The 26,894-nt window shown below is 30.5% G+C and overlaps 1 protein-coding gene and 1 long non-coding RNA gene across 6 annotated transcripts; both read right to left on the reverse strand.

Moving 5' to 3' along the window:
- Positions 1-1,761: 1,761 nt before the first annotated feature.
- Positions 1,762-22,739, reverse strand: LOC142626009 (agamous-like MADS-box protein AGL11). Of its 3 annotated transcripts, none has more exons than XM_075799772.1 (9): positions 22,592-22,739; positions 21,010-21,199; positions 5,776-5,857; positions 5,306-5,367; positions 3,952-4,051; positions 3,670-3,711; positions 3,535-3,576; positions 2,439-2,593; positions 1,762-1,948 (listed from the first exon to the last, which is right to left on the reverse strand). In XM_075799772.1, the coding sequence occupies exons 2-9, from the start codon at positions 21,189-21,191 to the stop codon at positions 1,945-1,947; spliced, it is 669 nt and encodes a 222-aa protein (XP_075655887.1). In that variant the 5' UTR covers positions 21,192-21,199; positions 22,592-22,739; the 3' UTR covers positions 1,762-1,944. The 3 variants fall into 3 exon arrangements, with proteins under 3 accessions (XP_075655887.1, XP_075655889.1, XP_075655890.1); XM_075799774.1 differs by lacking the exon at positions 22,592-22,739 and adding an exon at positions 22,543-22,569; XM_075799775.1 differs by lacking the exon at positions 1,762-1,948 and having other exon boundaries at positions 2,435-2,593.
- Positions 9,421-12,681, reverse strand: LOC142626010 (uncharacterized). Of its 3 annotated transcripts, none has more exons than XR_012842438.1 (4): positions 12,468-12,500; positions 11,644-11,745; positions 10,788-10,955; positions 9,421-9,672 (listed from the first exon to the last, which is right to left on the reverse strand). It is a non-coding gene; the product is annotated as an uncharacterized LOC142626010 (long non-coding RNA). The 3 variants fall into 3 exon arrangements; XR_012842437.1 differs by lacking the exon at positions 10,788-10,955 and adding an exon at positions 11,397-11,500; XR_012842436.1 differs by lacking the exon at positions 10,788-10,955 and having other exon boundaries at positions 12,468-12,681.
- Positions 22,740-26,894: the final 4,155 nt, after the last annotated feature.

Genomic DNA, 26,894 nt, shown 5'->3' on the forward strand with positions numbered 1-26,894 from the left:
TTAGTTATAAAATTGGTTGTACCCTTAAGCTACAACCTTACTCAATAAAATAAACATTATTGCATATTTTGAAAATCTAATTGTTGAATTGCATGTTTTTTATTCTCTTAATGTACATGTTAAATTTTGTGTTAATCGGATATTATTTACTATATGATCTATAAACTTATATTTTATGCATAATTTTAAACTACAAAAACTTGCAATTTAAAAAATTTATTGATGACATAACTATTATTTTTTAATTTTCTCAAAATTTTGCAAGTATAGAGAATATAAAAAGAAAATGTAATCTAATGGTAGATTTGTCAAAATTTACCTCCAATAAAAAGATATTGAGTAAGGTTGTAGCCTAAGATTACAACAAATTTTGTAACTAAATGTTGTCCTTTCAAGAATTGCCTTTTGAGTGTGTCTTCTTTATTATCAATTGGTTTTGAGGTGGAATGACATAGCTCACGGTCGGACAAATGGTATCAAAGCTATGATCATGGGTTTGAGTTACGGGAGTGTAATTGTGAGGGAGGGATTGTTGGGAGGACCACAATTTGACTCCTACAACCATTCTAAAAATAGGCCCACGTGGTGTAATGTCGAAGGCTATAAAAGATTTGAGTGTGTTTTCCTCATCTTCAATTAATTTTGAAATGGAATGACATAACTAACAGTCCGACATATAATTTTGCTCAATCCAGGATAGGCAATTGTAATGAATACATTGTGACTCTATAAGGTCCGTTTTATTGAAAATGAGTTAATAATGTTAAGAGGCTTGTAGTTAGGTTATTGAAATTTTTTTCTCTTTTTTTTTAAAATAAAATTTTAGGATAACCATGGTTCAAATCTCACCTCTTCAAAAATAATTGATTAATTGTTGGTTTGGCTAAATAATTAAGGACAAAAATGGACTCCAAGTCCTATTTGGCAACCACTTGATGTTGCACTCTCATGGTGCAACAACAAGGCTTCATATTGGGAACTCTATGGCCATGGTTGCAAATCTTTATGTAATTTTAGCCAAAATTGATCATGGGATAGTACTAGTTGTGGAGGAGGTTTGGTTAAAAATAAAAAGAAGAGCAGTCATATTTAAAGGAATCTACTTCCAACCAAACACAATTCTAAGAAGAGAAAATGTTAAGAACCATTTCTTATTACAAAAACCAAATTACCAAAGGCAGTTTACCACTCAAAAAATACATTTGAGCTAGGAAAGTGGTAAGTATCTCATAGTTGATGTAAACCACATTGTAGTCACCTATTGCCACTTATCAATATCACTCCCTCCTCTCCTTAAGACCCCCCTAACAAGCTTTGTGGTCTTCTAATAAGTGATTCATTATGGGATTAAAGAAAAATGTTGTTTGCACAAGAATTTTACATAATTAGAAACTTAAAATTTAACTAAGTTTAAGTCACCTTTACTATCTAGATTATGCATATCATTGGATTACAAAAAAGAAACTTAAATTTAACTATTTTTCATTACTTATAATAAAAAATGGTCATCATGTGTTAGACTTTTAAGCAATAGAGAACCTCTGATAGCACAAGTGAAGTAAAGAAAATGAGGATCACAGGTTTAATTATCTTGTGGATAACATGCATGAATTGTGCATTGTATGTCTCACATTACCTTTGCCTTAAAATAATTGATAAACATTATGCAAAAGTAAAATAATATGTGTTCACTGATAGTAAACAGTAAATACGCTTGGCATTAATCTAGTCATTGATATTATACTCCTTAATAAAAATATAACCATATCTTATACTGTTTTGCAAAGCTAAATGGAGATTATCTTATACTAAGAAATATTGGACGCTACATAACGCAAGCCACAATAATTCAGTTCCAAATAACTTAATAAGATAGTAGATAATGAGATCTTTATTTAGGCATTATATAATATGATCTCACTTGCAGATTTGGTGCTGAACAATTTACCTGCATAAATACAGCGAAGAATTTAAAGTTAGAACATGTATCCTTCTCTTTTCTAGTATTATTGATCATCAAGCCAAAAATAAAGAAAACTTTAATTACTAAGCTTGATAAGAATAGTATCTTAGGTTTCCATAATTGATAAGTAAAGGATATTAAACCTAAGGGAAAAAAATAATAATTCTGAAAAGTACGAGTCAAAGAATACCAAGATAGATGTTGAATGCCAATATTTATATAGTTTGGGACATAAAATTTGTGTCGAAGTACATATGGACCATGTGGTGTATTTTTTACTTATGTTAACTCTTATAGGCTTAACTTTCAATTTTGTAATTGCATTCAGGGAGCATAGTATTTAAAATTACTGATTTATTAAAATTTGGTTGATTGCAAGGGTCTTCATTGGATCTTATAAGTAAATATAAGTAGTAAAAATTAGTCTACAGATAAATGTTAAAAAGGATGAAATAAAAGGAAGTAGATAAATTACCCTAGATGGAGTATCTTCTGTTCAGGTTGTGAGTAGGAAGTGCTACCCTCAACTACAATTGGAGTAAAGAAATTGCAAGATAATGCCTGAATTGCACTGAGCTCTGATCTAGACATATTCAAGTTTACTTGCTGAAGCTTTTCAACTTCTGCTATCTGAAAAATAGAAAAAAAATTTAGAAGTAAGAAATGTTTTTGCAAACATGAATTAATGCGGTTTAAGTTATATTATTAGCAAAATATTTGACGTGTGATGCCATTGAATTTTACTCTCTTTTTTTTTTTTTTTTTTTCTAATTATCTTTTATATTGGGTGATGATTGTTTGGTTTTAGGTCCGTTTTAGAATGATCATACATGTACCTTAGCGCATGGATTATCAATTCCAACTTTAGAAATGAAAATATATAAGATACTAAAAATGTGAATGCCATGAAACTTAATAGCTATGTTTCACTCATTTGTGTGTAAATCACCTTTCAAAGGTGACTACATGTAAATTCAATTCAAACCATCAAATATTAAAACCCCACATTGTTGTGTTTTAGTAAGTAAATCACTTTCTAGAAAAAGTCAATAACCTCTTGCCTCTGTGTTCCTATTTATTTTTTCTCCATCCTCTCCCTTATGACTCTATGGAAGGATTTTGAAAGTCAATAATTTGGTGTGAAAATAAGAAATGGATCACAAGACACACCATTTAAATATAAGGTGGGAAAAATCGTATTGAAATGTTGAATAGGTTTGTCCTATCTAAGCAAGTGTTGTACTAAAATCATTTGGAATATGTAAATACAAATATCTAGTTGTTTTGATAAGTTATTTTAAGCCTGTTAATTTGTTACCAATCCTCAAACAAAAAGGTATTTAACAAGTCTCATGGTCGAGTACATATATAATTTAGGAGAAATATTCTTACACATGTGTTAATGTACACTCCGTACACATAATGTCTATAATTTCACACACAATATCCAAATTTTTTAAACATATCCACGTTTAAGACATAAAATGGATGGTGTGTATAGGTAATGTACACTAACGAGTGTTGAATAATTGGTGCTCTATAATTTAGTCTAAGAAATTTAGCAAATATACCTTTGCTTGAAGATAAACACTTTCATTTTCGAGCTCCATCACCTAAAGAAAATTTTGGATATCAATTAGCCTGTAAGAAAGTTTGACAAGTAGTAAAATAGAAATGAATAAAAAATAAAGTAAGATAGGATTTACTCTTTTCTGAGAATATTCAATTTCAGCCACCAACATTTCATGCTGTTATAGTGAACAAGTAAGAGAATTAGACTACATTACAAGGAAGGAAAATTAAATGAGATAAACAAGAGGGTTTTAAGATATTGGGTACTAAAATTTAAGCATTTTTCAATTGTAGAAGTTAAGAAATCAGTGATATGTCAAAATGTTGATGTGCTTGGCCTTCCTATTGTGTCTTGGAATGCATGTTAACATTTTCTTTACTTTTTCTTTCCATGTCACTATTATTTTATGTTTTACCTTCTTTGACTTGATTCTAGTGAGTCCTCGTTCAATCCTGCTCTCCAATTGTTTCATTTCTTTGATATTAAGAGAACTTAAATCCTCACCCAGCAAGTGCCTACAAGTATAGAAGAAAATTATAATCAGTTCTTTGTATGATTCATTGATTTAAGGCTAATGGAAATGCATTCATAATTTTGTATAAACAAGAAATAAAAATATTCACGTAAGATAATAATATTTTTCGTGGTTCTATCAACTCCAAATTTATGTTCACTGGCAATACCAAGCAAAATCAACTATCAATGATATGTTTTATAATCACATCCACCAAACCTCGCAAACTTCACTCAAAAGGCTTTCACACACAACCCTCACAAAGAAAGAGAATAAAAAACTAACCCACAAATCTCATACATACAAACTCACAATCCAAAAGTCCAAATACATTAAAAAATCCTCTTACATGGATTGGTATTTTCAACCCTAAAAACATTACCGCACCATATCTTACACAAAAGGACTACTTTAGACAAAACTCTCACCCGAACTAAAGCAACCAAACTTTTTACAATAATGCATATTTAAAACCTTCAATTATATTTCTTGATGAATAATGAATACTATATTACGTTTTTAATAAGGAAAACTATTTCCTTTAATACTAAGAAAAATATTTTTTTTAACTCCAAGGAAACCAAATCCAAATAACAATTTCTTTAACTCTTTAAGAGCCTCCTAAATACCTCCAATCACCAAACTTATCTATGTTAATACATTATCCATCAAATTATAAAGCCAACATATTACTAACACATGAAGCTAAGCATATTTATTGAAAAGAATTCCTTTGATCTAACTCATTTGAGTTCTTGTGGTAAAAACAAAATTAAGGTAAAAATATTCTTATATAACTCCCATTTATATAAACATTCATAAATGTTTAGGCATATTTTGTATATTTCCTTGGTATAACTCATGCTTGATTTCCTAATAGGTTTTATGGATACGCATGTATTGATAAAAGAATGATATGACCGCTAGATCTTCATCTCTTTCATGACAAGGCCACAGAGACAATGTCATTGTCAACTGTGGGATCATCCACCACTTCTTAATGTTAAACTTAATTTTCCAATTAAAATTCAATATATATAATCTTGGATTAATTTCTTGTTTTATCTTCACTTTCATTATTATTGGTTGTTTTCATAATGTGTGCAACATTGTAAAACCTTTTAATCCATGCCATAGAATAAACAAATGTTCAATGTCTTTGATAAGTTGCATACAAAGAAAAAGAAAAAGAAAAAATAATTTTTAATCAATCTTTTTCCATTTGCATTTAGAAACAAGGACAAATGGAAATTACCTGTTCGAGTTCTGCATATTTTGGATGAGTTGCCTCAGTTTTGCAGATTCTTGTTGATAGTACTGCATTCATTCAAAAAAATAAATTAAATAGGAAGCATATGTTAGCCTTGTCAAGTTCATAAATTCTATAGTACATATGCTAAACAAGAAGAATTAAAAAAAATAAATAAAAATGCAACACTAACAAAACAAATTGTTAATATGGGAAGTGCACTAAGCCCTAAAAAGAATAGTCAAGTTACAAGTAGAGTCTCGCAATCGTTTGTATAGTACAAATCGACTTAATATGCATATAATATTTGTGACTACACATGTTTGTGCAATATATACTCATTTAATCCAATATATTTGGAATATTGCCATTTTCATTTATAATATATCACAACTCATTATAATGAATATATAAAAATTGCTCCCTAGAAGAAAGAGACAAAAAAAAGTAAAAAAGAATATAGAGAAATAGCTTACTTGAGCATTTGTTTGTGCAATAGAGCTTGTTCCGGAGATATCATTGCATGCCTTCTTATACCTCTCTATGGTTGATTTTGTGCTGTTTGGCAAAGCAAATCAAGTTTCTAATGTTAATTCAAACACACACCTAAGTTGTACACATGTAAACACATAAATGAATGAAACATATATATATATATTAGAAATTCTTACAAAATTATGTTCTTAGTTAAGTTGATGTCATAAAATGCTTATGCTTCCCAGATAATCATGTTTAACACTTAAAAAAAATTAAATAAAAACATTGTTCGCTAGATGAAATTATGTAAGCGAAAGTAAATATTTAAGATCATAACACATAAGGCTTGAAGTTTTAGCTTTAGTTCTCAAAACACGCTGGTAACATTTTCCACAATTTATGCAATTGAAATAAATCTTTTGTTCGTTTTACCTACCTACATGCGTTTAAAACCAGCCATATGAGAGGAATATTATAATTTTGATCATGTTAGTCAATCTTATCTCCATTTTACTTTCTAACGAATGTGAGAGTCACACCATAGATGATACTTTATCATGACTAGAAACTAATAATTGAGAGAAACTATAAGTTTATAACCACAAATTTTTTCACAATCATTGAAGTAACAAGTTGTTAATAATAGAAATTAAGTAGTATTACTATATTAGTTATGGTCAATGTGAAATTCAATAATAACTTGATACTCAACAAGATAAAAAATTTTACAAAAATATTGTGCTTGTAGCAACATTTTTAAAACAATAGAAATTTAAGTTAGCTCAGCCGAATCTAAGTAAAAAAAAATACACTAGACTAGGAGTCCAATTTATGTAGTTGACTACACTAAGTATATAACAGGAGAATAATTTTAGAGACACACTCAATCACACACTTAATTTCACAAGTTGTTATCTTGTGTGACTGTGAGTGGTTGACACTTTCTACTAACTACTAATTATATGGACTCATCGCTTTTCATCAACCACCCACAATTACACAAATCAATAGGCTGTGAAGTTGGGTACGTTTGTAATCAAACTTATAATAGTATCCTTGTGATCTGTACATGTTGTCAAGAAGATGAAGAACAATGTCCTAAAATCCCAAGAATCATTATACTCTATAAGTGGTACCTTTTCAAGTCATCTCGGTGTCTCAGTCACATAGAAAGAAAAACCAATGCCATCCCTATGCATTTGCATCCCCACACACAACGTAAAGAAAGGGGGACATGCATCACCTTTCTTACTTCTCATTTCTTCACTACTATGAAGAAAGCATTTACTCTTTTGCTTCATCTATTATCACTTGGTATAATTAATTAATTAATTAATTAATTATAGAAGCAGAATGGACCAAAAAGCCACTACTGAAAGTTTCAGTCCTACAGAAGAGTGAACAACTCTTAAAAGAAAGTATATTTTTAGATTGCTTTAATTAATTAAAATAAGAAAAAAAAGGGAATTTAAACCTTTAAAAATAAGAGTTAAAGAAAAACTATGGGAATTGAGTTTATTATGTTAACTATGGAAGAGGAAAGGAAATGTTGTTACTGCAAGGTAAACTTTTTTACATACCTAAGTGTAGTATATAAATTCTAATAAAAATACTAAGGTTAGACACCAAGAACTTGTACTACAATATTGACAGTAGCCTCTTAATTGGTACAAAAGGCCTCTCAAAGATGAAATGTTTCAATAAATGTAAGAACTTGTACTGTAATATTCCATTTTATGATCTATTAATTACAATCTATCGTATATTATTATTTTTCTTATCAAATAAAAAAATTCAGATTCATCACATACTATACATTTAGAGAGAGAGATTTTTTTTTTTTTTAATTTTTAATGAGAGAGAGAGAGAGAGAGAGGGAGAGGTTTTTTTAAAAATAAAATTTTGAATGTAAAGATCGAGAGAATCAATTGTGGCTATCCTATTTAGGCATGACCATACTAACTACTATTCTATATAGGCATGGCCATACTAACTTTTTTATAAGAATGGAACTAGCCTTTTAGCTTTGGGAGTTGTATGAACAAACATTCTTTTAGAGTTCATAAATGGGAAATATACTAAAATAATATTAGTATTCATTTAAAATTTAACGTTAAGATATAAATAAACTTTTAACAAAAAAAAAAAACTATAAATAAAAGAAAAGATATAAAATAATTTTGTCTCGATACATTTAAAATTTAGAATTTATCAAATGGAATTCAAAATTCTTTCAAATCCCCAAAATAATCTATGATTGATCTTATACTTAATTTGCAATAATTTCTTTTTAAACTGCAAAATCAAATAGACCCTTCTTCATTTTTATTGCAAAACCAAGTTTAGATAAATTTATAACGGTAAATGTTTGTACTTTAGTTATAGTAAAAACAAGAACAATAAGTCCAAGTACAATCAATCTATAAAGAAGTTTTGGTTTTTTTTTTTTTTTTTTGGCTGGAAAACAATTTGGTAAGTTGTTAATCTTTCAACTGTTACTTACCAGTTACCACTTGGCACAATCAAGAAAGAAATAATAATAACATATATGTACTTTAGAATTTAGATCTAGCTACTACCATTCCCATCAAAATTTTGAAGAGAAAAAAACAAGCACATAAGAACAATCGTCTAACTTAGAATAGAAATAGTCAAAGGTTTTATAGTTGAATTGGCATCTCTCCATGCACAAAGTGCTTAGAGGACTGTAGTGAAAGGCTTTGAGCTGCGGAGTTAGCAGCGTATTGTAATTCTCTATTAAAAAAACTTAGAATAGAAATAAAAAGTATTTTTCTTGAAGCCCTTTAGTCTCTTATTCATGATTTGCCCTTAATTTTCTACTAATTAAGTTGTTTTTCTTCTTTTGTCAATTTTAGATGTATAAAACACCAAAAACGTAGAAAAAAAAATTCAAAAAAATTTAATATTAAAAAGGTTTTTTATTTAAAGGAAAGCCAAAAGTTATAGACTAACCGACCATTTATTTTCATTGTTTTTTTAGACCTTATTTGGACTAATTGAATTCAAGAAGAAAAGAGTAGGTTCGTTCCTACTCCTTTACCTGTTGAAGAATCAATGAGTGGCCTAGAGGGACAAGTGTTGCATCAAGTGACTTAATTAAGTTATAGCTTAAACTTAGTCCTACTCAAATAATTAGTGGTTTCAGGCAATGAGGAAAATAAGGATTAAGCTTAATCCAAGTCATGTCATTTAACCAAAAACAAATTACTAAGAGAGTCTATAATCTATATATCACTACAACAAAAGTGAACTATGGTGACGAAACATTTTGTCACAATATGTCCTTATTTCGTCACCGAATACATTTGGTGACGAAACAGCATTCGTCACCTAAGCTCCGTCACAAAATGTATTGGTGACGAAAATGTTTCATCACCAATAAAAAAATGATAGGTGACGAAATTTTTTCGTCACCAATAAAAAATGATAGGTGACGAAAGTTTTTCGTCACCTAATATTTTCGTTACTAAACCTTATTTTCAGTGACAGAATATTTCGTCACCAAATGTATTTTTTTTTTCCAATTTCAATAGATTTCGTGACAAAGTTTTGTTTCACCAATTGTTTTTTTTTTTTTTTTTTTTTTAATTTCAATAGATCAGGTGACGAATTAATTTCTACTATAGTCAAATATGGCGACGAAAATTATCATCACCAATTTTATTTTTTTATTAATATTCTTTACATTTACTTGCCATTACATTAATCTGTTCATTTCTAACCAAATCTATACAATCTAAAAATGCAATAAAAATGTTCAGAAAGTAATTACAACCATTTATATACAAATGATGTCTTGGCTTCCAAACTTTACAGAAAATTATTTGAATTCAAGTTGTCCCACAAAAGCTATCTTTTTGCTACCAATCCCATATCTGCACAAATATAAAGGAAATTACATCAATAACAAGATTATTATTAGTAAGACAATGTAGAAAATGTCTTCGAAATACCCAATAAAAAACTAGACAAAATAATCATAATGTAACATCATATGAAGCCAAACTATCAGAGAAAGAAGACCCACAACATTCTCATCAAATAAAAACCAAACTCACATTACAAACCACAGAGAAATCATAAAGAATGCAGAAAAATCCCAATTTAAAACAATAAAAATAAAGTGAAATCCAAAACAAAAACCCAACTACCATCATAAACACAAACCCAATTACCACAATGAATAAAAAATCCAACTAGCACTATTCAAAAAAAAAAAAAAAAACTAGCCACCACCACCACTTACACAAAACCAGCCACCACCATAAACAAAAACCCACCACCACCATTAAACAAAAACCACAACCACCACCATAAACAAAAACCTAATGAAATATATACAAGAAGGCAATAAGGCATGTCCAGCTCTACGCAAATCCCAAGCAGTGAGCTCAGTTTCAAAGCCCATTAAATGGGTTGGTTTTAATGGATACCAATCTAAATGGATTTCAAAGTTCCAACCCAAACCAAACTCAAAATAGTCTATTTTTTGGCAACACAGTGAGAACATAGTTCCAACCAAGAACTAAAGTACGACAAGAATATTTAATGAAGTCTATCAAAGCAATGACAAGCCATGAACAGAAGGGCCAAAAACTAGTACTATCCACTCAATTCAGGTAAACCATAAGAGGAGATACAAAACTAGAACACACATTTAAATCCTCTAGAATTGAAATAAAATGGCCTGTCATCCTCCTTTTTTCTCAAATCTACCTTCAACACCCCTATTTCCACTTTCCTCCAGTTACAAATAAAATTAATAAATTCCCTTTCCACACAAATCATGTGTGCCACTGCTATTTTGTGGTAATCAAATAGGAAGCAAGGTGAAGCAAAACCCACATTAACTTCATAGATTTTATAATGCATCTATTTATGAACTTTTGGATTGGAAGCTGTCTGATAGAGTAAAAATAGCCATTCATAAAAGAAATATATGCTAATATATTATAATATATAACGCAAGGGCTTGAGATGATCAACATACTAGATCCATCTAGGGAAGCAAGCACAATCTCCCCTGGTAGGAGGCCAAAAAACTTCTTGTCCACTCTTGAATTTGCCCCTGAGCCTATTAAAAATTCAAAGACTTTGACAACCCCAGAGAGGACCCCTAGTTGCAACTTTCTCTATCATTTTGGTCAGCCTCTTAACCCTACATAAATAATCAAAGCCAAAAAAAAAAAAAAAAATCTTCAAAGATTTAATCAATACTTGGCAACTACACCCAAAAGGAGGAGAGCATCACAATTTTTTTTTTTAGTTTCTATTCCAAAATCCCAACAGATTGACATCAAACTATATGAAATTTATAACTTCATTTTTTGGCAGTGTGTTTGAAGATAAAGGAACATAGACCCGATTAAAATCTATAACACTTCCAAAATAAATTTTCAACCCTCTATATATATATATATATATATATATATATATATATATATATATATATATTTCTAGATAAAACACAATTGATCTTCTAAATTTCATAATATGACATCTAAACGTGCCCTCAACCAATTAAAAAACACCAAAACAAAATTCTCACTAACCACCATAGACAATTTATTGTTGTTTTGTTCTGTTCTCATTCCCATACCTTATAATCCACTTCAAGGTTAGGGGATTGATCTCAGAATTGGAACCCAAACCCAACCTTTTCTTCATAATCTCATTCCCCACAGCACATAACCCATAGCATTCCTATAGATACACCATTAGCCATGTTGGTTTAAAAAAAAAAGGTGTTCTCTCTAAAACACATGGGTTGGATCAACAGATAATATAATAAATAGCATAAATAAACTTCTCTAGTAAGCAAAGAGTAATGGTATATGCACACAAACCTGCAACATTTTAAACACATGCATTTGAATTACTAAAGACCAGTCCTTTCTGACTAGATGGAGTGATGTGCTTGCCGAAACCCGTACATCTCCTGTTTTAATCTACATAAATTGAATAGAATGTATGTATCAAAAAAAATAAGATAAAAATACGAAATTACAGTGCTTATTATAGCTTAAGTGAAAACATTGCACAAATGTAATGTTACAGGTCTTTGGCTGATTTATAAGGGGTTTTGTTTCACTAAATTAGCTGTAGAGGGTATAAGTAAGAATGCAGTCAGAAGCCTTGTCTGATAAAATCCTTATTTTAACATTAAATTTTCAAATTTTAATACCAAGAACACCCATTTTGTTGAAACTTAATCAAATAACTTCATGATTATATATTCAAGTTATTTAAGAGGCTAAACCCTTCAAACAAAAACCACATAAAGCCTTTTGGAAAAAACTGAACCAAATTACTGACCACTTCTAAAATTCTAAGGCCATAGCATGCAATCAAATTTAGCAAACCCAAACCCCATAAAAACATAAGAAGATAACAAATTTTCAGCAATTAAACACAAAACACAAATACCCATATGGTGAAACTCAACCAAAATCAAAACTTCACATTTATTACACCCAAAACTCAACAAAAGAAACAACTTTTTTTCACAATAGGCAATCAAATTTCAACGATTCAAACTCTATAGAGAATTCAAAGTAACCAAATGTCTTGTACAACGATTCAAACTCTTGAGTTATAGTTAATACCACAAGATCCCCTTGATCAATTTTCATGAGAGAGAGAGAGAGAGAGAGAGAGGGAGAGAGCATACCGGTCTTTGTGGGAGGCTGAAAGGAGAGGAGAAAGAGGAAAAGTAATAGGGTTTTGTTTTACACAAATAAAAAATAATGGAAAAAAATTTGGGTTCTAAAAAAAATTTAGTACGCGCCAAAAATTTGGCACCGTGCAAAAAGAAATCAAAAAAATTTAGTACCGCACTTTTTTTTCTGTCTTTTCAAAAATTTTAGTAGGCACTTCACTGTTTTGCTAGTCTGTAAGTGCAGCAGTGCTATTTGTATACACGAATAGTTAAGGAGAGTCACACCTTTGTTTTTTAGTTTTTAATATAGGATGAATATGAGCCACACAAGTTTTATATTATTTTAAACCTTTAGTTTTTGTTTTACTTGCAAGTTGCAACACTGTACGTTATAAACTCATAACACTTTTTTTTTTTGTTAAGTGTACATTTTACCACGTACAACTTCTCAAAAACATATATATATATATATATATATATATATATATATATATTATATATATATATATATATATATTTATTTATTTATATTTATATAACCACTACTACTTGATAATTATGATTTAGCTTTGATATTCACTGGATTTAGTGTTTTTACTCTTCTTATGATAATTATGATTAGAAAAAAAAAGTAGTTTTAATTAATTAAGTTAATCAATTTAAACACATCTTTTATGCATTATTGTAAACTACAAAAATTTGAATTTAGACAATTGATTGATGACATGCCCATTAATCTTTGATCACCTTGAAATTTTGTAAGCACGAAAAATATATGAAGATAATGTAGTCTAACAAAAGATTTGTCAAATTCCACATCGAATTAAGAAATATAGGGCTGAGTTCAAATTACATCTGATGTAACTCTAAAAAATGTGACACCACCCAATAACTTATTATTGAATTCATATTTTGAAAATTCAACCGTTGGATTACATGTTTTATATGTTTTTAACATGCATGCCGATTTTCAGGGCAATCAAGTGTAATTTAACATTTGATCTTTAAACTCATCTTTTATGCGTTATTTGAAATAACAAAAACTTGAATTTAGACAATTGATTGATGACGTGCCTATTAATATTTGATCACCTTTAAATTTTGTAAGCATGAAAAATATATGAAGATAATATAATCTAATGGTAGATTTGTCAAAATTCACATTGAATTAAGAAATATAGGGCTAGGTTCAAGATACACCTAATGCAATTCTAAAAAATGTTATACCACCCAATAACTTAATATAGAATTCATATTTTAAAAATCCAACCGTTGGATAACATGTTCTATATGTTCTTAACATGCATGCTAATTTTCATACCAATCGGGTGTAATTTGCCATTTGATCTATAAACACATCTTTTATGCGTTATTTTAAACTACAAAAACTTGAATTTCGACAATTGATTGATGACATGCCTATTAATCTTTTATCGCCTTTAAATTTTGTAAGCATGAAAAACATATGAAGATAATGTAATCTAATGGTACATTTGATAAAATTCACATTGAATTAAGAAATATAGGACTAGGTTCAAGATACACCTAATGCAATTCTAAAAAATGTTATACCACCCAATAACTTAATATAGACTTCATATTTTAAAAATCCAACCATTGGATTACATGTTCTATATGTTCTTAACATGCATGCTAAGTTTCGTACCAATCGGGTGTAATTTGCCATTTGATCTATAAACTCATCTTTTATGCGTTATTTTAAACTACAAAAACTTGAATTTAGACAATTGATTGATGACATGCCTATTAATCTTTGATCACCTTTAAATTTTGTAAGCATGAAAAACATATGAAGATAATGTAATCTAACGGTACATTTGATAAAATTCACATTGAATTAAGAAATATAGGACTAGGTTCAAGATACACCTAATGCAATTCTAAAAAATGTTATACCACCCAATAACTTAATATAGACTTCATATTTTAAAAATCCAACCGTTGGATTATATGTTCTATATGTTCTTAACATGCATGCTAAGTTTTGTACCAATCGGGTGTAATTTGCCATTTGATCTATAAACTCATCTTTTATACATTATTTTAAACTACAAAAACTTAAATTTAGACAATTGATTGATGACATGCCTATTAATCTTTTATCGCCTTTAAATTTTGTAAGCATGAAAAACATATGAAGATAATGTAATCTAACAATAGACTTGTCAAAATTCACATCGAATTAAGAAATATAGGGCTAGGTTCAAGATACACCTAATGGAACTCTAAAAAATGTAACACCACTCTATAACATATTATTGAATTCATATTTTGAAAATCCAACCGTTAGATTCCATGTTATATATGTTCTTAACATGTATGCCAATTTTCATGCCAATCGGGTGTAATTTGTCATTTGATCTTTAGACTCATCTATTATGCGTTTTTTTAAACTACAAAAACTTAAATTTAGACAATTGATTGATGACATGCGTATTAATATTTGATCACCTTTACATTTTGTAAGCATGAAAAACATATGAAGATAATGTAATCTAACGGTAGATTTGTCGAAATTCACATTGAATTAAGAAATATAGGGCTAGGTTTAAGATACACCTAATGCAATTCTAAAAAATGTTATACCACCCAATAACTTAATATAGAACTCATATTTTAAAAATCCAACCGTTGGATTACATGTTCTATATGTTCTTAACATGCATGCTAATTTTCATACCAATCGGGTGTAATTTTTCATTTGATCTATAAAATCATCTTTTATGCGTTATTTTAAACTACAAAAACTTGAATTTAGACAATTGATCGATGACATGCCTATTAATCTTTGATCACTTTTAAATTTTGTAAGAATGAAAAATATATGAAGATAATGTAATCTAACGGTAGATTTGTCAAAATTCACATTAAATTGAGAAATATAGGTCTAGGTTCAAGATACACCTATTGTAACTCTAAAAAATGTTACACCATCCAATAACATATTATTGAATTCTCATTTTGAGGATCCAACCGTTGGATTACGTGTTATATATGTTCTTAACATCCATGCCAATTTTCATGTCAATCGGGTGTAGTTTACGCATTTAGCCATTATTATCCATTTAACTAATTAAATCTAACCCAAACCTAACTCAACCAAATTACTATGGGTAAACCCCAACCCACCCAATTACCCAATAATCAAAATACCAAATTGCCTCTAAAACTTGTAAATAACCAAAGTACTCCTAAAATCCTCTAAAATTGCCGAAATGCACCCTAAACCTAAAAAATGACCGAAATAATGGGTATTTTGGTAATTTTTTTAGTCATTATTTAAGTTTTGGAGGGTACTTTGGGAATTGTTTTAGGATTAGGGGTATTTTGGTAATTTTCAAGCCTTAAGGCTATTTCAGTCAGTTTTTAGGTTTCAGAGCTATTTCAGTTATTTTTTTCGGTTTAGGGGTTATTTTGGTAATTTTTTGTGTTGGGAGTATTTCGGCCAAATTTTAGGTTTCGGGGGTCATTTTTTAGGCTTTGTGTGTACTTTGGTCATTTTTTAGGATTAGAGGATTTCGGTCATTTATTAGATTTAGGGCATATTTTGGTAATTTTTAGTGATTTTTGAGCAAATTTGGTGATTTTGGGGATATTTTGGTAATTTTTGAGGTTATTTTGTGGGTATTTTGTTCATTTTGAGATATTTTGGTCATTTTAGTGGGTTTTTAGCATAATTGGTGATTTTAGAGATTGTAGAAATATTTTGGTCATTTTAAAGGTTTCATGAGTATTTTGCTTATTTTAGAGATTTTGAGAATATATTGGTCATTTTAGTGGTTTTTGAGCATATTTGCTAATTTTATAAAAATTGGCTTTGGGTAAGGTATGCATATCTATTGACAGACCGGGTATATATTGGTATACCCTGCTCATGGTCATCCTTAATTATTTGTAAACAATAGGTGACGAACACTTATTTCGTCACCAAAAACACCTTCATCTTAATATTGGATGATGAATTTGAAATTTCATCACCTTTGGTTAGTCTTTGGTTAAACAATAGGTGACAAAAATTTATTTCGTCACCAAAAACACCTACATCCTAATATTGGGTGACGAATTTAAAATTTCGTCACCTCCGATAGGTTTTTGGTGACGCGAATATTTCGTCACCCTAGGTTTGACTTTTTTTCATGACTTATAGTGACAAGATAAATATTTCGTCACCAATTGGTACACCTTTGGTGACGAAATATAGATTTGGTCACCAATTTTAAAATTTTATAATATTTGGTGACGAATTCTTCTTTTCCTCACTAAATTTTATCATTTGGTGACGAAATTGTTTATCCTCACTAGATTTTGTCACCATAGCCCACTTTTGTTGTAGTGTATACATTTTTTTTTACACACATTCTTTTATTATTTTTTTCTAAAACAAAAAAAAAATTATTAAGAAAGTTTATAATTTACTGAAGTGGTAGGTTGTGAACAGTGAAAAATAGAGTGATGTAAATTGTGAATTTATGCAAAGGTGATTGTGGGGAGTAAAAAGACCCTGATGGGTATATGGGCCTTTGGGCCATGCTAAGGAAGGCCGACCTGCTCCTAGGTTTAGAACTTGTTAGTACTATGGGTCGGCCCATACGCCGAGGATCCGAGAGTACAGCCAAGGATGATTTTTCCTCTCGGACGGACATCGGAGATTCCGGGACTTCATTGTAAAGGTTAGGGAATGACACGGTGAAGACCAATGGTAAAAGGGGGTGAACCCTTGAATGTCCTAGAAGCATCGATGCTAGAGAAATACCAAGGATAAAGGCTGCCACATCCGCATTAAAGACCCTGCACCTACCACCCTGGCCGCATTAATGAGGAAGTGACACCTGAACAGTGGAAGGGAAACTTCTGGTTACTATTCAAAGGCACTGAGAAAAGAAATATTTAGGCTAAGGGGGAGTTGGGGCAACACGTGTACAAAGTATCAAAAAGAAGAGTATTTAAGGAGCAACCTAGAACTGAAAATAGAGAGGGGACTACTTTGTAATCTAAAAGGAAAAGAAAAAAGAGGAAGAGATAATATAAGAACAACTCTTGGCTTACGTCCGAGGAGGTTGATTTACAATATTCCCCGTTGTTTTTGAGTGTTTGCAATCTTTGGCTTGTCATTTAATCCTCACACACTTCTAACCTAGGTTTCAAGCCCACACTCTACAAATTCATATTGTTTAAGGCTCATTGGACCTGAGCCCGTAACTGTTCTTCGGGCCATGTGTAATTGTGCACTTACAGTGATTTTCTATAATTTACTAGATCAACCATTTTTGGATAAATAAATTGCAGAAAAAATTGTATCATATATAACAAAATTGGTCCAATAAAGGAAGAAAAGCATAGACAAAAACAATTTTATTCCACAAAGTGAAGTGGACTTTTAATGAACAAGAATTCCAGTCTTACACGTTTTGCTCCGTGCTCCAGTGATATTCTTTTCAGGACAAGTGTTGTGTTGCCACTTAATATTTGTCCCCCACGAAAATAGTACAAATATTAAATGTTCTCATTGCCCGTGGTGGTGGAACATGGTTTTTGCCACTTATTAACGTTATGGATGTAACCTTGTGAAGTGATCGAACTGATTTGACCCTTATGAAATTAATACTATTTCAATCATAATTTGTCTTTTTAAGAAGATCAAGGTGAGAAAAAAAATTATGAAGTTTGCTATTGCTAACCAAATAAACTATTTTAGATTAAATGGTTCTCAAAAGATAGTTTTTCAATATTTTATTTCAGTTAGTTATGAAAAAAGTTGTGCCTTTAAAATTATCCAGAGTGTTCTCTATCTTTTTTTTTTAATATCTTAAATTTATCCATTCACATACTGCATCTTATCAAACCTTTGTTCCTTAGTTGCATTATTGAGTGTCTCCACTACCTACATATAAGATGGTATGTATGCCGTGTGTATGTGTGTGCAAGTGTGTCTTTGACTTTCATGTTGTGTTTTAAGTTTCCATGGACTTCTGTTGCAAGGTCAGGCCATTCTCTTTTTCAAAGGAAGTAAGGAATTCTTTTAATTTGTTGATTTGAAAATTTATTACAAACAAAAAGAAAAGAGTTTTCGTCAAATGCTCTTTGTTTTAAAGGAGGTGAGGAAACAAATGCCAAACCAAACTTGAAACAACGAATCAAGGAAGTAATGGGTGCTGAAGGCACAGTACATGTTAGTGGAGCTAGCTATATTTAGTGATGTGACCTGAAGATTGCTAGAAAACAATTTAGTGGCGCTCAAGTCTGTTCCCTTTATGACATTTTGATGGGTCAGAAAGGGTTATCCTTGTGCAATACATGAACATAACATTTTGACTGTCTTCTTTTTCTGCTTCATTCTTTCTTTTTCTGCTTCATTCTTTTATACCAAAAAAAATACTGATTGAAAGCAGAAGGACCAAAGACTCTTTGCAAGTCTTAAACCTTTCATGGATGAAGCAAAAAAAGGAAAAAAAGAAAAAAGATATGTTATGCATTCTTTTCACTAAAGAAAGCAAACAAAAGATGAGGGGGGGGGGGGGGGGGCTGCAATCCTCAAAGCTAGAATTGGTAGAAGATGACCAAAGAAAACAGATCCTGCAAAGAATGGAAGAGGGTAATGATAAACCCTACAGCACTTGTAGACCACGTGCCAACCATTAAAAACTAAGGGTTGCGTTAACTAGTGCTCGTTTGCAACAAATTTTTGGGTAATTTTTTAGGTAATTTTTCAGCTTTTAACAGTTTTTTAATATTTGACAATTTTTTTTATTATCTTTTTTGATAATTTTTTTGATATTTTTTTTTTTAAAGTGAAACACAAAAAAAAGAAAACGTTAACAATGGCACAATACTGGTTAACATTTCCCAAAAACTAAAACCCTAAAAGAACGGAGTCCCTGACTTTTGGCATTAGCTCTCTTAGCATGAGATAGGAAAAAAAAACAGACCAAAAAGTTCATTGAAACTTTTAGACCTTTCATTGTGAAGCATAACAAACAAAAGTGTACAGTACACGCACATATATAAAATATCAAGCAATTGGCTGTCAGTCAATAGATATAAAAGAAATGATAGGAAGATTTGTGAGCTAATAGTGGAAATAGAAGACTACTATTCAACTGAAATTCCACAAACAACAGAATAGGAAAGGATCAGAAACTCTGCTAAGTAATCCTTTCATTTACACTACTAGATTCTCAAAGATCACAAATCTAAAAAGTGAAATCAAATAAGTGTAAAAGACATCCAGCAAGGAATTGTTTCTTATGGTTACTGTTGGTGAACATATGCATTTGTATGCAAAAGTACTGCTAGAGCTGCATCTGGGAATTCTCGTTGCCTTTTCTTCATGCATCTCAGTCTTATCAAACAACTTTGAGTATGTCTGTACTATATATGAACACACTGTGAGATCCAGCAGTGCATTATTTTCATCAATTCTTGGATGGATATCTTGCATCATTTGTATGTATTTTTCTCCTTGTTTTGTTAGCAAAACCAATTGGTTTTCGTGTATAGTATAATCCATATTGTTGAGTATATTTAATTTGTATAGATATATTATACAAGGGTACAGAAGGATGGTGCTTGATTATATTACTGTTACCATTCCAATGGTATATAAACCATGCCATCCTAATTCAATCTCCAATTAATCCCATACCTCCTTATACTGTGTTAGAATCAAAGAAAAGTATTGGGATCTGGGGTTTATGATAGTTGAAAGCTTAAGTCTGTAGGATTGATCCCAATAATATTATCTTAACCACTTATTTTTGTCACTATTGTTTGATATCAAATTTAACTACACTACTTAGAAATGTAAAGGCTCTTATAACTTGGCACAAGTCAAAAACTAGATTAATAAGAAATACAAAGCCTGTTTTTTCAAATTAAAGATACTTGTTTCTAGATTATCTCATGGGACTAGCCAGTTATTTGAAACTCCTTTTTTCCATATTGATATGCACACATTAATGCAGACATTTCTTAACAAGTACTTCAATTCAAAGAATACCATATAATTAGGCTAATATATATTTTTAAGAGATAACTGCAACTTTTTTTTAAAAATTCCTTTTTTCTTGGAAGCAGCGTGAATTATACTTGCATAAATCATTGGTAGTCTATCCTCACCCCCCCCCCCCCCCCAACCCACAAATAAAATACCTATATATATATATATATATATATATATCTTTAAAAAAAAATGGCTTCAAAAAATTTCTGTAAGCTCATTAAATTTCAAAATATACTTGTAAGTTCATGTTTGTATCTTCACTTTCATTTACCTACTTTGAATATATTCTGCCCTCATTCTCTTCTTTTAGCTCATTACACAAGTCATGACATAAAAGAAGACCATAATTTCCACATATATATATATACAGATCCATGGTATCAATGTCAAAAGAAAAATAAATAAGTACATGTATGGATGAATTAGAAAATCCCAAAAGACAAATATATATGTTTGATTTAACTATTTTCACCCAATTAATGAGCAGAGAAACACGACAGACAATGAAAATGAAGATATATGAGGTTAATTTACCTGTTGTTTGCATACTCATAAAGCCGCCCACGACTGGAGAAGACAATAAGAGCCACTTCGGCTTCACATAGGACAGACAGTTCATAGGCTTTCTTTAAGAGACCATTTCTCCTCTTGCAGAAGGTGACTTGACGGTTTGTAGTGTTCTCAATCCGCTTGATCTCAATCTTTCCTCTCCCCATTGCACAACCTGAGAGGCATAAACACATTAGAAAGTGACACCATGTAGTTATATGTTATTTACTCTAGCAAAATCAGTAGTTGTATATGTTCAATATGATAATATTACACAAATCTTTTCTTTGATGTGTTTAATTAAACAGTTCAACTAATGTAGAGTTTATAGATTTTTTTTTATTTATTAAAAAAAGTCATAATTTTTGGGACCCCACAAACCTCAAAATTTGAGAGTTTCAACAGAAAATTGATGCTTGCCAAAATGGTTTGGCAGAATTGAATATGAAATTGTAAGGAACAACGGTACTTTTTAGGAGTAATTGAGTACATATACGTAGTGGATAATAAAGTACGTCTCTAAAAATCTTTTGTCCTTAAGAAATGAGGTTACTAAAAACAAAAAAGTATTGATTTAATGTGTTGAATGTCAAATATTAAGAAGAGATGACATAGATGGTGAACAATTACTTCAATATTAAGGAGAAGCCTAAATTAAGGGCTATAAACTACTACTGTTGAAACATGCACTTGACCTAGTAACAAAGCCAGATCTTACAGTAAAATTCCTAGATTTTCGTTTAGTACTTTAAGGGTGCATGACCTATTCTTGTCGCCGGCCTCTCTCTTTCTTTGTTAGTGTTTGTGTCTTTGTGTGCAAGTGTTGTGTGTGTTGAGGGGTTTATGGTTTCGCTAACCAAGTCCATGATCTTCATGAGAAGCTCAGAGACTAGCAAAATGTTAAAATCAACTCAGATCAGCTGAAGAAAATGGAGAATTTTTTGTTTTAAAAACTGAAAATTATTAATCATTTGAGAGGGGGGGGGGGGGGGGGAGGAGAAGAAAAAGAAACAAATTTCCACACAGGCGTGGAGAAGCTAGAAAATAAGCTTAAGAAACAGCACTGAAAGATAAAGCACAATCATGAACTTATACATAAAACCGTGAGTTCTAGAAGCCATATATATATATATATATGTGTGTGTGTGTGTCTATGTATATATATAAAGAACGATATCAGTAATATCAAGCATATTTTTCATTAATCATTTTGAGGGGAAATTTTTTTTTCCAAACAAATTAAGCCATGTAAAGCTAGTAAATAAGCTTAAGAAACAACACTACTGAAAGATAAAGCAACACCATGGACCTATTACATAAAACCGTGAGTTCTAGAAGCCAAAAAAAAAAAAAAACTATAAAATGAACAAAGTCTGCATCATCAAGCAAATTTAGAAAAGAGTTTTGAAAAGAAAATGGTAATAAATGGGAAGGTAAACCGTAAACCTGAATAAGGAAAAGAAAATTCTTTTGCCTGAAAAAAATAAATCTAAGAGATGAACTCAAAACTACACCTACTTTGAATATTATATTCTAGAACTAGGAGAGATATGAGGCAAGCACAGACCTGGCTTTGGAACTCACTCCGGCTAGTTCAGCTTTATTGAAAAATTTTCTAATCCCAAAGAAACTTTGCTCATAGAGTTCTCTGTTACTTCTCTTCTCCTTTAATAGCTCTTTCTGTCTTTGTCTACCTATAGTGAGAGAGAGAGAGAAGGAAGTGGGGAATAGGGATTTCCTAAATGCCATACAAGACGTAGAAGTTTCTTGCTAAGTGTGGATGCTTTTGCAGGTGCAAATTCGTACCAAATAGGGCAAAAGCTTATTCAATATTTCTGTTTTTTTGTGTGACTAATATGCCCTTCAAGAATCTATCTTATAAATCTAACTTTCAAATGTGTCTTAAGGCATGCATATGATGGTGTATGTGTCTGAGACTGAGAGAGACTGATTGACAATGTGTGAAGGAAACAAGATGTATCTGCTTTGTTAGATTAGGACATGTGCAGTCCACGTATATGAGCACCAGGATATATGTCAATCAAAAAAAAGAAACTCTTTACTCATTTTGATGCCAATCAATCTAGCGATATAATTTTTTTTTTTGAATACTACTACCATAGCAATGATGTGATTGATACAAAATAAAAATAATATCATTAATAATAGACCTAGTTGAAAGTGATGTTTCGTCCATAATACGATATGTCAATTATTATGAAATTTGTTACTAAAGAATACGGTATGTCAATTATTATGAAATTTGTTGCGTCTTTAGTGTTACTTCTTGATATTGACCCCTTGTGGTGATAAAAATTGAGCATGTACGTACTATCATATTTAGCATGTATGTGTCACTAAATAGAGCTCAAATGCTATGGTTTAGGGCCACAACACTATATAATTTGGCCATAGATGGTACATGCTAATGGGAAAAAAAAAGTAACTCGAATGTATTATAGACTGCACCAGCTAATTGAGCTTAAGGTCGCTTGCTTTTTATTTACGCTCCGTTTGTTTCAATGGAAAACTTTGTGTAAAGATAGTTTTCCTTATTTTTCAGTGTTTGGTAGCTTAAAAAAAGATGAGTCAAAGGAAAACTATCTTTGGTCAACATAAAAAGTATGGCTTATTTTTAGAGATTGTTTTCCATTAATTTTTTTTGGAAAACAACTCTATCTCACATTAAGCTAAATAAGGGAAGTTAAGAGGTTGTTTTTTAACTCATATAAAGTCGCTACCAAATATTGAAAAATGAGATAGTTTTATAGAAAATACTTTTTAGAAAATAACTCATTTTCTAGAAAACATTATTGTTGAAACAAACAGAGCGTTAGTATTTATTTATTTTCCTTGCATGGACGTTGTTCTTAGGCACATTGTTACGTGAAAATTATAGCTCAATTGCCAAAGTCTAACAAACATGATTTATATGCTTGAATGATCATGGCTTGATTGTGTAGAATACTAAAGGGGTATTTGGTAGAGTAGTTTGAGTTATGTTGTTTGAGTGTTTTTGATATACGTGTGGATGAAAAAAATATGTAATGTTGTTTAAAATATGAGTTATTGTGTTAAAACTCACATACCAAACAGACCCTAAAACATGGAAAACAAATTTTTATTTCCCATTATTTTACTCTTTTTTAATTTTCACAATTACTAACGTAGTGTAATATGTGCTTGATTCAAAGGAAAAATAATATCATTAATATTGAAGGACCCGTTTGAAAGTGATGTTTCAATCACAAATTCACAATAAATCAATGTATCAATTATTAATAAATTTGTTGCGTCTTGCATTACTCTTTTGATATTGGCCCCTTGTAATGATAAAAGTTGGAAGCATGTACTCTTATAGCATATGTCACTTTTTTATTATTATTTTTAAACCAAGATTTAATAGGTATCACTAATAGAGCCATTACAAAAAAATCTGGGCCTATAATGGCGTTTTTTTAGTGGCGTTTGTCGTTTTCTATAAACGTTGCTATAGGCATATCTATAGTTACGTTCAGAGAGTCCTATAATGGCGTTTTAAAACAATGGGTCTATAGCAGTGTTTCCAAGGGCCTATAGCAGTGTTTTTAAAACACCACTATAGGTCATGGTCTTACAAGGACCTACAGTGGCGTTTGTCTTGATCTTACAAACACTGCTATAAGTCTTAAAAAAAAAACTAAAATTAAAAAAGGACCTATAATGGTGTCTGTTTAGTTCTAATATATATCATATATATATATATATATATATATATATAAAGAACTAAATAAAAAAATTCAAAATTCAAAACTCACCTAACCCCACCTACCCCACTCCCCATATCAATCTCTTGTCTCCACGTAGCTTCTTCAGACTTCTTTTTCTTTTTTCCTTTTTCTTTTTTTTTTCTTTTTTCTTTTTCTCCTTTATCTCCACTCCTCCATCTTTCTTCTTTTCTGTTTTTTTTTTCCCCCTTCTTTCACTACACGCCTGGATTTATTCTTTTCTCTTTCTCTCCTATTTGATTTTATTTGTCCTATTTTATTTGTGGTGGTGTTAATGTTAGTGGGTTTTGGATTTGAAGATGGTATTGCAACTAGTTAATTTTGTTCAAATTTGTAAATGGTGCTATTGTTATGGGATTTGTGATTGAATAAAGAGTGCTATTGTGTTTGATACCATTGGTTGTATAGTTGCAAGTATTTTTTTTTTTTAAAAATTGATGATTGTTTTGGTTTATTCCTTTTTTGATAATAGTTTTGGTCTACTCCTTGTCTCCTGTCAACTTTGCTTTGTGGGTCTCTGAGATTTTTGATTAATTTTTGTGAATTCTTTGGCTTTGTATTATTGATAGGTTTAGAGATCTCAAGTGTGATAATATCTTTGTTAATAGAACCAAGAAAGTAGTGCAAAATTCAAAATCTATTTGCTAATTTCTTTTTGCAGGTTGGTCTATGGCAGTTGCAGAATGTGTTCGGGTGGAGTTGCTATATATATATTTTTTAAATTTTTGGATGTGAGCATGTTGTACATGTTTGATTTTTGAATTTTTTTTTTAGGTGGATTTGTGTTTCCTTTTGAATTTTCTGGGCTAGCTATAGTGTTTGTATTTTGTTTTATTTATGTTTTTTTTTTGTATCTTTTAATTTAATTAAAATTGTAGTTTTAATTTAATGACAATTTTAATTCAATTAAAAAAAATTTTGTTTTTGGTAATCAAAATTTTTTTTTGTTGGTGTTTTTGAGTCTATAGTGGCGTTCTAAAATGCTGCTATAGCCTGTTTTAAAAATTAAAAAAAAAAATTGATCTATCATGACGGTAAAATAGTGGCGTTTAAAAAACGCCAGTATAGGTCTGACCGCTGCTAAAAAAATCTCGCTGGAGATCTCTAAGCCTATCAATAGTGGCGTTTGTAAACGCCACTATATCAAACGCCGCTATAGACCAAATGGGCATATACTTTTTTTGGACCTATAGTGAATTTTGTGTGTAGTGACTCAAATGCTATGGTTTAGGCACATTGGCACCATGCATGAACTTGCCCTGGTGGGTTTTATTTCGATTTCATGGTCAATGCAGGGTTTGACCTAATAATTAAGGGAAATGAACATGCATGGAAAAGTTGTTAAAAATAGATTACAAAATAGCTTCTTCTTTTTAACTGCACAAGTTCTACACTCTTAGAATTTGTGTTCTATTCTGGTTTTTTTTTTTTTTAAAAGGAATTGTGTTATATCAGTAAAAGTTTGGTTACTTGGCTTTACGAAAAGAAGATGAATTATTATTAGTTTATCTAGTAAATTCATTTATTTTTATTATAGAGTAGCAGATTAAATCACACTTATACTAAAAATAAACATTTATTAATGTTATAGTCTATTAGTAAAGATTAAAGAGTAATTATTATAAACAAGACACACTATGGGTTGTCTAATCTACAGTTGAGAAAAACACATATAAAAAAAAAAAAACCGTGCATTTTCAACCACCTGATAGCATCCATGCAAATTGCAATGGTAAAGAATATATATATCTTTAGTTTTTCACAAGTGTCAATAATAATTAATATCAACAAAATCTTTAAAATTGAAAGTAAATTAGACATTAATGGCCCCTCACACAGCTAACACTTTGAACGGTTAAGGCATACATGCATTTCTATGGTATTATAAGGCAGTTTCAAGTTCTTCATCGCAATTCTAAAAAAAAAAAAAAAAAAGGTTCTTCATCGCAATATTCATGTGTGTAACTGACGATGATTTTTTTAGTTTATTTTATTTTTATGTTAAACAAGTTAAGTTTTTTAGGTAGAGGTCATCAGTGGCGGAGTCAGGATTTCAAGTTAGGAGAGGCAAGATTAAAAGACAAGATTGAAGGTAAAATTAAT

The sequence above is a fragment of the Castanea sativa genome, chromosome 2, assembly GCF_040712315.1.
Source record: "Castanea sativa cultivar Marrone di Chiusa Pesio chromosome 2, ASM4071231v1".
Lineage (NCBI taxonomy): Eukaryota > Viridiplantae > Streptophyta > Magnoliopsida > Fagales > Fagaceae > Castanea > Castanea sativa.